Genomic DNA, 13,759 nt, shown 5'->3' with positions numbered 1-13,759 from the left:
GGCAGCAGTGGCCAGCCTGCATGTGTGTGTGTGTTGGGCAGGGAGAGGGGATCCCATCAGGCAGCTGATGGCTGAGTCCTTTTGCAATTGCTGGAGAACAAAGTCACTGCCCAGCCCAGGAGAGCCTTCAGTACACCCACAGGGATGGGGGGTGGGTGGAGGGTTCCACCTGGAGAAGGGAGGGCCAGGAGGAGCTCTGCACTTGGAGTCAGGATGAGCACAGAGCAGACGGGCTGGCTCCTGCATCCCAGGTAGGGACAGACCCTGCTCTAGAGGCACAGGGCAGCACTGGAGCCCAAGAGGATTTCAAGAGTGGAACAGAGGGAGGGGCCAGGACTTTTCCCTGTTTGGGACTTTCCCCCAAACAGCAATGTTAATTTGGGTTGCCAACACATGCAAGTTGGCCACTGTCAGGTTTCTGTCAGTTGAGAAGTGTGGAGAGGGGGAGGAAGGGGAGGCAGGTAGGACACAAGGCTCATGAAAGAATGATGTGCTTTTTTTTTTTTGTTGACTTTTTTTGTGGTTTTTCCTTTTCTAAAGGTTCACAGCTTTGAATAAAAAAGCACATTTATTGCACTTACACTTTATTTTAGACAGAGTTAATTTAAATTATGCCCTCACAACCCCCCACCATCCCCAAATAACCCAACACCCAAGTTTGGTCCATTCTTCCCCCCAGATCCAACATCCATGCCCAGGTGATGGGCTTCATTTCTTCTCCTAATATTCCACTGAACTCTCAAACACACAGATGGATTTTCTCTTCAACAAGGGTGAATACACAAATGCAACACAGAATGACACTTATCAAAACAAAACCTGACCATCTTCCAAACCCAAATAAACAACAAAAAGTTATTTTTGTGGTTTACTTGTTCAAAAGTAAATATCACACTAGGCTTATTCTAAAGTACAGCTGCTGCAAACATGACAAACTAGACAAAATTACTGGACAGGCCACTGTTGGCTCTTGAGGAGGCTGGGTGAGCTGAACACATTGCTGCTGGATGCTATGAAGCAAATACTAGGTAGTTCAGAAGTTCCTAAACAAAAAAAAACAAAACAAAAGAAAAACCCAAAAAACCACAACCCCCCTGCCAAACCTAAAAAACCACCTCCTTCCCTAAAAAAAAAAAAAAAAAATAGAGACAAAATAACCATCACATGTACTTTTAGCGCAGAATTTGGGGTAGGCAGAAGAATTCCAGATCGTTCCTGGAACATAAGTAGAACATTTTTACTCTTTGTTTTCTAAAAGGAACAAACCCAAATTAAATCGGTCTGATATCTCATATGAACTGTGCCTTTAGACATAACTTTGTAAGTTCAAATTGTGCCAAAAGTCCTGCCCCAAGGAAGAAAAGGAAAAGATCTGAAAAAGCATTAATATGTAAACCCACTATTCTGTCCTTCATGGACAAGTAGGTTAAATATGACACTGATATGTAGGTACTGCCAGAAGTCTACGTGACCAGTTTGAAATTTGAACAAATCAAATTCATACCCACTGGTTGTCCCTCAGCTGACAAGACACCTACCATCTCCCACAGTTCATGTGCAATAACGGGATGTGGTCACTGAACAGCAACTGCAAGAGGCCCAGGGAAGCAGTGAGGAAACCTGCTGACATTCCAGAAACAAAACCTGACTGCATTTTCTGGGACAAGGAACTAATTGAATGGTCTGATACATGTGAACCTTGATTACATGAATGCTAGCCACCAGTTTCTCCTCATCTAGCTCTCATTCTCCACCTACCATCTCATTCCAAGATGCTGTAAGAGTGTAGTTTTGGGCCTCTTTGGAGCTTTCCTTAACAAGATCTCTGTGTCTTTGGAAGGGAAGGAGGGCTTACTTGTTTTTAAGTTAAATGAAGCTCATTACCTGTTGATAGAGCAGATTTCAAGCAGCAGGTTTACTGTATAAATTCGGTATCCTTCAATTCTTAGCTTTGAAATGCTAACAGGTATTTTGGGGAATGCTCTTTGTCCTCCCTGCTCCTTTACAGGAGTTGACCAACTCCAAACTACCTACCTACAGGGATAGCTATATACAAAACTACTGCAGCAGATGTAAACCAAAGACACCGCTCTAGTTACAAAGCACCTGGTTTACATTCTGTTGTACTTTTTAAAGTTGCAAAGGCACATGATCATTTGGCAAACTACAAAAACTGTTTTGGGGGATCCCTATGTAAACCATTGAAGAGAGGGTCTCGGTAGCTCTCTTTTCTAAACAAAAGAGAGAAGTTAGTTTCCATCTGAATTCACTCTTGGTGTAGTCTGTATTCTGCAGCTTTTAAAGCTTCCTCCTTCCACAGGATCATAGTTACTGCTGTCATGGTGCTGACTTAGTACCTTCTGTGTTAGCATCCTTGAAACTTAAACGCAAAGTTTTTCATTTTAACAATCTGGCTCTGCTCTACTGATAATTTATTAGGTAAGAATGACAGCATCATAGATTATGCTGAGTTGGAAGGGACCAACAAGGGTCATCAAAGTCCAACTCCTGGCCCTGCACAGGACACGCCAAGAATCACCCCATGTGCCTGAGAGCACTGTCCAGATGCTTCTTGAACTCTGTCAGGCTTGGTGCTGTGATCACTGCCCTGGGCAGCCTGTTCCAGTGTCTGACCCCCTGGAGGAAGAACCTTTTCCTGATATCCAACCTAAACATCCCCTGATGCAACTTCAGGCCATTCCCTTGGGTCCTGTCATTGGTCACCACAGAAAAGAGATCAGTGCCTGCCCCTCCTCTTCCCCTCAGGAGGAAGTTGTAACTGCAGTGAGTTTCCCCTCAGTCTCCTCCAGGCTGAGCACACCCAGAGACCTCAGTTGCTCCTCATAAGGCTTCCTCTCCACACCCTTCACCATCCTCATGGCCCTCCTCTGGACACTCTCTAATAGTTCATTAGTAATAGTCTAATAGTAATAATCTTCTTTACACTGTGGCACTCAGAACTGCCCCAGCACTGGAGGTGAGGCTGCCCCAGCCCAGAGCAGAGCAGGACAAGCCCTCCCTTGCCTGGCTGGCCATGCTGTGCCTGTGCCCCCAGGGCAGGGATGTCCCTCCTGGCTACCAGGGCACTGCTGGCTTGTGTCCAGCTTGCCATCAACCAGGACCCCCAGATCCCTTTGTGCTCTGCAGCCTCTCATCGCATGGTCTATACACACAACCACGGTTATCCACCCCAGGTGCAGAATCCAGCACTTTCCCTGGCTAAACCTCATATGGTGGGCATGAAGCTGGTATGAAGTAATGAAGCAGTGAAGGCAGCTCTTTCAAATGCATGCCAAAACAAACACCAAGTGCAAATGCACAGTAACAAGGCTGCAGTAAACAAAGTTTGTTTCATAAGCTTCTATGTAAAATGCACCAGAGAAAACCAGAACACTCAGCACTTTCAGAGTGATGCTCTAAGAGTCCACTCTTAGAGCAGCTGCTTTTTAACTTGACTATACCTAGAAGCTTTGCCTGTCCCACTGTGCTACTGGTGATACATTTTATCAACAGAGGACATGTCTACAGTACTATGAAGAGTTTGTGCTACAAACGCTGCACTCACAGTCAAGAAGGGAATGAATTCTAGAGGCTGCAGAAGTGTGAAATGTCTACATGCTTCTTCCCTAAACTTAGTCTCTGCAGATATCAAAGCTTCAATCCATACTTGTTTGTGAGGTGTCTGGGGATCTGGCTTCCCTCAGCCTTCTGTAAAACGTTGGATGCATTTACACCACCAGGCAAACACAGAAGAAAAACTGTTTATGTGTGATCTTCAGGGTGCTTTTCCCCCAGTTTGGGCATTTATGGAATGACATGGTATTTATCAATAATCAGAATTTCACTCATTTTATGTCACAAAGGCCAAATTCTGCCTCTAAGGAGCACATACTAATCCAAGTGATGCTAAGACACCATGGTAAAATAACAGTATTTGTTCTCAAACATTCTGCATCATCATCAGCTGCTAGAGCAGTCAAGTACAAGAAAAGATGCTTTTGGGTAAGCATAAAAAGCAGAAGTGAATTCATCTAATGACTTGCATAAGTTTAGGAAAAAAAAAATAAATGACTGGGATAATTGTACCTGGGGCTATGTAGGGCTTAACTGACACAGCAATTACTTTCAAAGTAACCTGGCCTCTATATCCCTGCCATTTGGTTTGAGCTCCATCACCAAGTTGCAGTTCTGGCAAATATGCCAGGGGAAACAATCACATTCTGAGCAGGAAGGTGTAACAGGCAACAGGCCTCTGTCACCTGTATGGAAAAGGAAAGGCAGAAGGGAAGGTCTGTGCCTGGTTGATAAAGACATGAATAGCTGGGACTGGACACTGGTACTTTTGCAAATGATTATGAAATACAAAATACTACAGAGCTAAAAAAAGCAGAATGACTCTCTGGGTGTTTGTCCCAACATGTGCACATGAAGGATGTACTCACATTTCCATACTCTGGCATGTGCCTGTGGTTGGGACACCATGAAGGAGCTTAAGGAATTTAGGGTAACAGGCATGTTGGTCATTTCAGTTTACTTCCTTCATCCCACTGCTACAGAGAGCACTCATTTCTCATCTATTCTTGATTGCCCATTCACTAAATATCTAAAGGGCATCTTTAAGACTGGTTCTGATGGCATGCAAGACATCCAGAAAAACTCCTGAAGGAAAAGATAAAACCAAAAAGAATCCCAATTATTTACAAACCACATTTCTTTCAAAGTTTTGCATGAGCATTACCTGGGAACTCTTACAGACAAACACACATTACTACAGCTATCTGGAGGGAAACAAACAAACAAGAAAACCAGTAGAAATGCATCCTGAAAGGACTTCTCTAAACAGCAGCCAAACAACTTGCACATTCCTCAGGGAAAAAAATAAAACAAAATGAGAAACAATAAAAGAAAAACAAAACTACAAACAAACGAACCCCAATAAAAAAACCCCCAGAGATCATGTGTTACTTATAAAGTGCTTTGCATGGACAAGGATAGCAATTTTCCTTGTGCTTTTCCTATGGGCTCAAGAAGCATATTGTAGACTAATGGGTAATGAATCTTCACCAAAGTAAGTTCATTTTAAGCAAAGATAGAATGAAGTTCCTAATAGGGAATTTTCTGCCAGCATGACTTTGTGGAAGGAAAATAAGAGCTTTTAACATGATCTGTGAAACAAATGAGCGTTGAACCACCTGTCCATACTTGCTCTGTTAACAGCTTCTTTTGAGAGAACCTTGACCTCAGTATCCCTGACACGTACAAATGGCGCCACAGCCCATAAAGGGGCTGGAGCCAAGCATGGGGTGAAAAGAGAAGCAGGGACTCCTTTCCCCCTGGGAGCCTGTATCTGGTAAATGCTCTCACCTGCCTGCTGCCACCAGCGGCCCCAGGCTCCCTCCACCTCTCAGGTACTGGCCTCAGATGATGACCAGGGAGCACTCCGACTGCACCATCTGCTACCACCGCTCTGCATCAGCTTCTCCACACTGGAAAGTGGCTATTGCTACTTTTTAAATTCCTGCCAACCTCATTAAGGTAGAAAACCTTACAGCATCTGAAGACCCACAGCAGACAAGAAAAAGATTTGTGCTTTTTTTTTCCTTCGTTTTTAAAATGCGTCCCGTACACAAAATCAATTCTGTTCATGTACCAACATGAATCACTTCATTCTTGTAGAGACTATTAAGTCATTCACTATTGCTATCTTGCTAATGTTTGTGGAATTAATATGAATACACAGTATTTCAGTTTTAATTCCCACTTCAGATCAGTCCGGTCCCTATAGCCCCAGTAAATATTTACTGACAAACGTAACAGACTACCAGCAACACTGCAACATTCCAGGGTATTAAAAACACCTTCTACTTCTGATGTGCTTTTCTCCCTTCATCTGGGAGCAACCTTCTGCAGACAGGAACAGTCTCCTTCCCCTAGGGAGGCAAGGACAGCACCCTCACTCGGTACATCCACGTTTAGCATGGACACCACATTCACACACATTTAACTCCTTCATTTATTTGTCATGATTTTGTTAAACACTCCCCACCTCCTCCCAGCAAGAACCTCTCTGCTAGAGGGGGGTCAGTTCTCCTGCCTCACCTGGAGTGGTACAGGGCTGATATGAATCAAATTCTGGAAACTTCTGTCTGAGCTTGAGTTTCTTTCCAGTGTGGTCTGCCTTGCCTCTGTACAAATAATTTACAGGTAATACCACACACCAGAGAACTCTGCAAGCAGATCACATCACAAGATATTCTACTAGAGGTAAATGATGTGCAGAACTCTATGAGTTGTTGCTTTCCCTGACTGGGTAACTTTTCAAAAAGCTACTAACCATTTGAAAACCAGGACTGGAGGACAGGAAAACAAAGCACTCTAATGGAGACACCGCCACCTTCGTCCTAGTTTGCAAAGTGTACAGAGGGGAAAGACAAGCAGAAGGAAAGAGATGACAGGGAGGAAAGCAATGAGAGCAGGAGTAGTCAGCGTGGATCCAGCAAGTACCGTTTTGTTTTGATCTAACAACTTGCCATTAGGACAAGATGCTCCACATTTACACACACACTTATCAGAGGACGTTTAGTTAACAGGATAAAAATCCTTTAAAAAAAGCTCTTGAAAGTACCAAAACATAATTTTTGGAATGTCTAATTCTAGGGGGGGATTGTATTTGAATTCAATTCAACCTGAGAACTTTTTTCCTCATTTATGAAAACATTACATATTGGTAAGGTACCTGGCATTAACCTGCACCTTCGTTTAAAATAAAACTTTTAAAGTAGGTACATACACCATTCACAGTCTGTATCAGGATTTCCACAGACTTCAGATGCTGCAGTAGCATCTTTGATAAATACATTGTATCATATGATACAAAAAAAAAAAAAGAGGACAATCTCGCTACATTTTTTTTAAACTTCAGTTTGTTGCTGGACCAACAAAAGAAGGATTGACCTAATCCTTCAAAAAGATGTCATATGTGCACACACCAAGAAAATACTGGAAAAGGAAAAAGGTTAAGGATGGTGGTTGTTGTTTGTTCTTTTTCAGAAGTGGTAAAGTAAATCTGAAAAAAAGGTGTGGCAGCATCCCCTTTTCCTTCAGATGAACCTCTCTGCTTTCAGAATAACATCTCCAGCTCCCACTGTGCCACACTTTTAATTTTAAAGGAATAAACCCCAGCAATATAGACAGATTGAGGTGTTTGACACTGTAATACAACGAAAAGGGGATACTGCGTTGTCCATAAATCAGTAAGTACACCAGGAAAAAACAAAGGATCAGAATGGAAAATGATTCATTGAAATGAGCACTCATCAGCCGTTGAGGCTCTGATGGTGACGCTGTTAGAGGGAGCAAGGCGGCCGGCACACCCTCCAAAGCAAGGCTCCTAATTCAGCAGCAGCAGCTCCGTCCCCGCCCCGAGCACCACAGTCACACCACGAGCGCCCTCTCCTCTCCTGGGAGTGATGCCAACGGCACAGGCAGCCACTGCAGGTCTCCGAACGCACGTGGTGGTTTGTGTCGAAGGAGAAACACTGGCAGCAGAGGACTCTGGTTCCCAAAAAGGTACTTTTTCCCATTGTGTTGGACTGGTGGTTCCATTCTGCTCCACTTTTAAGCTTATGGATATCTTTTCTAAGTTACTTAAGGTTTTGCGGAGCAGAATGGAGTTTTGATGTTAAGAAACTGTAGGAACACAAGACTTAAATAACAGAGTAGGTGCTGCCATGGTGCTGTGGCTACTTGAACGCTGCAAATTCTCCTGTAGAGGGAGGACAAGAGCTTGGTTTAAAAAGGTGATTTCAGTTACGAGACTAGTTGAACATCAGGCTGAATATAAAAGATGTTAAAAAATGCAAACTGTTAAAATTAAAGCACAAGAGAATACACAGTGAGAGAACATTGAATACAGACCCAGCATATTTAACCAACAAAGGATTTCTTGAAAGCAAGCCGTACCCATTCTTCCCAAGAAGGTGAAAGTTCAAGCAAAGTCTAATTCATCATGCATTTGAAAATTATATGTGTCAGCTTAATTTTACTTGAAATTCCTTATTGCACATATGTCCTCCTGAGAAGCACCAGTTTCAATAAATGCATCCAACTGCAAACCAGTTCTATTCTGCTGTAAAACTAATTTAACAACAAAGAACTTTATGAGAAATCCATTACCCTTTAAAGACTATATACAGTAAAGTGCCTGAATAGAAAACCAGTGTTACAGAGTGCTAGGATTTGGTTTAGAGAGCAACATAGCAACCCACTGACAGAAATATAAGAATGGAGAGATTGTCTATTCAATCCCAGACCAGAAATTAGGCCTCACTAACAGGGAGCATAACAAATAAAGCAACTCCATGCTTCCTTCAGAATTACTGAATAAAGAATAATTATATGCAGTGCTTTCACACATGATGATATCCTGAAATGCTACATAATTTATTTAGTGTCACCATGCCGTGAGACAGACTCATAGCCCCCTTCTGAGGGGATGCAACTATGGCACAGAGTAAAATTGCTGCCTGAAGTCTTTCAGAAGTTTGACAGAAGATTGAATAGAAGCTGAGTCTAAGATATTAATCCTCTTAATCCTATACTTTAGCAAAAAAAAAAAAATTCCCTGCCACCCACAAAGAAATTGCATTCTACAGGATTTTTAGTGAGGGGTGTCTAAGCAAGCATAATCAAAAGGACTCGGGAGAAAGAGAAAAGAAACATACATATAACTTCCCCCTGTTGAATTTCATATGCATTTTGGGATAGTTTATGCCACTTTCTTGACAGCACTTCTCAGAGCTTCCCTAATACTGAAGGAGTGATAAGCAGGCACAAGAGAGCCTTTGTTCTGTTCAACAGAAGGGTTGTGAATGCCATTACATTCAAACAACTGCTCCCTATCTGGTGTCCTTCCATCTTTTCAAGAGTGATTGTATTGTTGGCTTTGTTTTTTCTCAAGATTCTTATTCTGAATACTGGAAACAAAACAGAAACATCCCTGAAAACATAATTCCAGGCTTAGAGTGTTAATTCTGTGGAATGTCTTGCTTTACAAAGAGTAGAACCAAGAAGAGTAGTCAGCTGTCTGCACTAGGAGGGGGAAGAAAAGGCATCCAGAAGGCCTGTGAGGAACAGCTGACCCAGCTCTAAGGGAGCTTGAAGAACACAGGGAAAGGGTTCTGTGTCTCATAGGAAATGACAAGGGAGTACACCTGAAGTCCAAATTAAGGGTGGCACAGGGAGTTGTGACAGGCCTCAAGCTCTATGCGTCTTTACAGACGGTGGTGGCAGGCTTAAGGTATAAAAACAATAGAATAAAAGCTTCATGATGGATCTAATTGCCTAATTTACTAGTTCTACCACCAGATGAAACTCTTGCTCCAAATACTCTAAATATTGGATAATTTTTTCTTGCTTTTTTTTGCTACATTTCACTGACTTCTCAACCCTCTTCACAGTATTTTCTAGAAACATCTCAAGTTTTGTATATGTTTTCTTTTAAGAGAAGGACAAAAAAGTGACCAAATATTGCCTGTGAGGTCAATTTTTAAGTGACATTTATGCTTACATACACTTACAAAACATGCTCTATTTATTTTTCAGTCTGCCTTTCTAAACTGGTGATTAAAGATAAATTTATAAAAAAGAGATTGCTCCCTCATTACTCAGCTTGTCCTTCTGCCTACTTCTGGTAATAATTCAGATTTTAATAGTCATATAGGGACTCTCAGGAAAAAAAAAAGAACCTTTAGTTGGGAAAGATCAATGGAAAAACTTTGAGATAAAAAAAAAAAAAAAGAAAAACCTTTAGTTAGGAAAGATCAATGGAAAAACAGGACCAGAAGTAAAGACTTTGAGATGGAATGGTAGCTTAAAAAAGGTAATTTTCAGACTTTCCTGCCATTTAAACAAAACCTTAGCAACCATATTTTCTTTGACAAGCTAATGCTAAATCTCCCCTTTCAGAATTCCAGTGTTAATCTGATCTCAAATCAATAGGAGACCAAAATAGGTAACATGGTCATCTAACAAGGGGATTATGTTGGCTGAACATGTGTCAAATGAAGTTGCCAGTAACAGCTTTCCCTAGGTGAGGTATGTACATGGCTATACTGTCCAGACCAAGCTATACCTATCCACACCACATGCTTAGCAACTTGCTACAAGAAAAAAACCCAGATATTTATATTCATTGTTAGCCAGACATCTGAGGTGCTTTTTATCAAGCAGAACTGCAGATATTTGCTTTGACTGGTAGCAATTTCTTTCCAAAGGATGGATAGCATCTGAAAATATACACTTCTTACAAACCCCTTTCAAGTCAGCTACTACAGTCTTTTCATGCTTGTCTCATGCAGAGCAAGTGGAAACTATTTTAAATGCACACTTTCAAAAAATCTGCAGTAAAAAGATGATCAAGATCTTTCATGTTGCTTCTAAACAATGTATTACAAGGGCATGTTCTGAGTGAACCTGCTACTCCCAATTCCTGGAAGGATTTAAGATGCAGCTACCATTCTGTACTCTCACAAATTTGTAAGCTACCTGAATTCATGGGGTTACTAAGGTATGCACACATCATCCTAACTGTACTCCTTATCCTTGGGTAGATGCCATGTTTCTCAGAAGAATACTAAGGAGAAGAATGGGTCCCTTCCAGGCTGTGCCAGCCTTACCTACTGAACTAGAGACTGACTGATATATTGTAGGGAAACACCAGGTTCCAATACCATGCCTGGTTCACATTCACAGACACAGCAAAAAAAGGAGGTAGTTTACTGTTGGATCTTGTGCTGATCTTTTGTATGGATACTACCCACTGGGTAAGTAAAAATTTGGAACATGTTGAAGGTACCATGACAGATTTTGTTTCTGTACTGATATGTAGGGAAGTAAAATCAAAAGGAATCTCACCTAGTATAAATTACTCCCCCAGAAAAACTTAGGATCCTACAGGCATGTTTTCTGAACCAACAGGTATCTGTTTCTAAACAATACAGCTGAGTTACACTTTTGAGAACTCTGACCCAAATCCACAAGTGCAGTTAGGCACCTTCATCCTACAGATACTCCCAAATCTCATTGAAGCAGCAATTAGAACTTACAAAAATGAGACCTCTAAATGCCTCTCTATCAGATAAAGTTAATGATCCACAAAACAGCCTCCTTTTAGGCTTCATAAAGCGTTTAGTGAGAAGCTAAAATCCCATTATGGCCATGGAACCCAAAATGTTCAGTAAGAACAGGTGACACAGGAAGAATGCACTGACCATACAGCAGGAAATGGGGCCAAAGGTGTCTAAGGATGGCAGCACTTCCCCCCCCCCATAATTGTTCATCTGTGCTATCAGAGCTACAATCTTAACAACAAGAAGGATAACACTACTCCAAGGAATGACTGGGTTGAACTGATCTGGCAGATCTGAACAAGAATAAGCCTGGGCAGGGCAATGGGGATGGTTCTGCACTCTCTGTAACTCCCTGTGTGGGTAGGACTTTTCTGTGTGGGATGCCTCATTTCTAGATTCTGCAGGAGACCCAGTAGCATCCTCTTGCTCTGTCCTGAATACCACACCCCACAGCTTTGGAAACATTCCTCATCACTGCTAGAACAGATACATAAAATAGAGAATGAAAGAGGAAAACAACACTTCAGTCCTGTTTTCATTTTAAGATAAGCCTGCCAAAATGAGGTGAAGCTACCAGGAAGATGGGAAACAGATTTTCTAAAACAATAACAACTTCTGTCCTCCGTAACTACTTCCATAGAGAGTGATTTCAACAGCTAAATTTTCCTGACTAAGAAAAGGAGAAAAGTTCGTTCCCAAACAGCAGAGGCCAAAGAGACCATTATAATCCATTCAGAAAATGTAAAAATTGCCTATATCTCTTTAAGTTCTCTACATCTGCTTCCCATTTTAAAAGGCTCAGTTGCCAGACAGCAGTAAACCAAAACATTTTGGAATTTCTGATCTATTTCAAAAATGTATAGCTAGAAACAAGCAAACTTCTCCATGAGTATGTAAATCAGAAGCCACCAGGAACGCCCCTGGCCCTTGAAGTCCTTACAAGAGCAGCAACAGCTTGTTTCCAATGCAGAGTAATCTGTGAAAATTAACAGCTCAGCAGTTTAAACCAAGTAAAACCACATAACTCATCTCAAAACATACAAGAACACTGTCTGTACATCTTTTTTTCATATCTGACATTAAAGATTGATGTGACCTAAACCATTATTCTGGTGCACTTGTTCTAGAGCAATGCTCTAGAGAAAAATACAGTCTCCAAAGTGAGGAGGATTTTGGTAAGGTGTCTAACTTTCTCAGTTAGATATCAACTGATTCACTTCTGCCTAGTCAAATAGCAGCTTTTCCATGGAAGTGAAAAAAATCAATTTGCCTCTGAAGAGAAGCATGTTCAGTGTATTCTTAACAATATTAAAGTAATTAACACTTTTCATCTTAACAAAATTTGTAGTATAACACTGATTTCCATGAACAAAACTGCTTTTTCAAATCTTCTTTTCCTATTATGGGAGTTAGCAGCATTTTTCCTCTTAAAGCACTTGGTCATGCTTGAGATTTAAAATCTTTTTATAAATTTTGAAATCCGTACTAACTGAAGGATACAGGCACCATTACCAGTAATGCAGTAATGCCTTGCAGCTTAGCAAAAGCACATTCAGAATTTCTTCTGTGTTGCATTGTAACAGAACATTTGGAGATGGTGTAAACTATATCAGGTCAGAATATTTAGAGAAAAATGTAACATAAAAAAACCCATTCACCACTCTTCTGTAGGAGAAATGTTCCCTAAACATCATTAATTTAAACTTCCACTTTCAAGATAAGAGTCACATGTTATTCAGGGCTTTCTTCGGATTCTGTGTTGTATCTGCTCCCTTCTGCTGACCACAATAAAGTTTTGACTGTGTTCAGCCTTGAAGCTAAGTTTATCTTTCCAAGTGTTTCCCACATGAATAGCATAACTAAATTAAGAATCTAAAGCTTTTTGCTCAAATATAACTACCTTAAATGAAGTAAAAAAAACCCCACAAAACCCCCAAAACAACAGATAACCACAGCTTGAGTAGACTCAAATCAAATACACTCCTGAGTAACTAATTCCAATCAATAAACTAGGCAAAAATGACACCTGATGACCTTAAGAGTTTTGAAGTGACTTTTCCATGTCTCTTACGTGACACTACAGCTCTTCTTGTGCCAGCTGTTCCCAGGGCACCAGTTACCAACACAGACTCTGTGCTGGGAACACTCAGTGCCCAGTGATAGGAAGTGAGCCTTTGTTTCCTCAGTAACCCTTACAATCAGAGCTGGTAGAACTGAGAACAAACACCTGGCACTCACAGGACACACCAGCACACAGACACATGCTTTCACATTTTGGTTCAGTGCACTGGAAACCCACCGTATCCCCCTGCCTGGATGGGTGTTTTTGGAGAAGCACAAGCATATAGACTAAAATCCTCTGTCTGGAAGCCAGCCCGGTTCAACGAGGGCTCAGATGCACTGCGGTGAATTTTTGGCAATGACCGGGCCAGAAGCTCAATGGAGGCAAGAATCTAAAACATAGAAAACATGTGATCAAACTTGCTGTTCCAAAGCTCTAAGTCTCTCTTAAAACCAAAGGCACAATATCAATTAACTACAGAAAAATATTTAAGCACATCTTAAAAAAGGGTTTTTAAAATATAGCTTACTGCACTGCACCCTTAATGTTTATATCTTAAGGAAGCTGA

At 41.3% G+C, this 13,759-nt stretch overlaps 1 protein-coding gene across 1 annotated transcript in view; it reads right to left on the bottom strand.

Moving 5' to 3' along the window:
- Positions 1-2,712: 2,712 nt before the first annotated feature.
- Positions 2,713-13,759, bottom strand: part of BRAF (B-Raf proto-oncogene, serine/threonine kinase) — a 64,362-nt gene continuing 53,315 nt past the window's right edge. The window contains exons 17-18 of the mRNA XM_031061423.1: positions 13,429-13,582; positions 2,713-7,765 (exon numbers count right to left, since the gene is read on the bottom strand). Of these exons, the coding sequence (XP_030917283.1) occupies positions 7,743-7,765; positions 13,429-13,582 (177 nt within the window). The 3' untranslated portion in view covers positions 2,713-7,742. The remainder of the gene's footprint in view (positions 7,766-13,428; positions 13,583-13,759) is intronic.

Source organism: Geospiza fortis, unplaced genomic scaffold (assembly GCF_000277835.1).
Source record: "Geospiza fortis unplaced genomic scaffold, GeoFor_1.0 scaffold8, whole genome shotgun sequence".
In the NCBI taxonomy this organism is placed as follows: Eukaryota; Metazoa; Chordata; class Aves; order Passeriformes; family Thraupidae; genus Geospiza; species Geospiza fortis.
The sequence above is the reverse complement of the archived record's forward strand: the minus strand, read 5'-3'. Positions and strand labels throughout refer to the sequence as shown.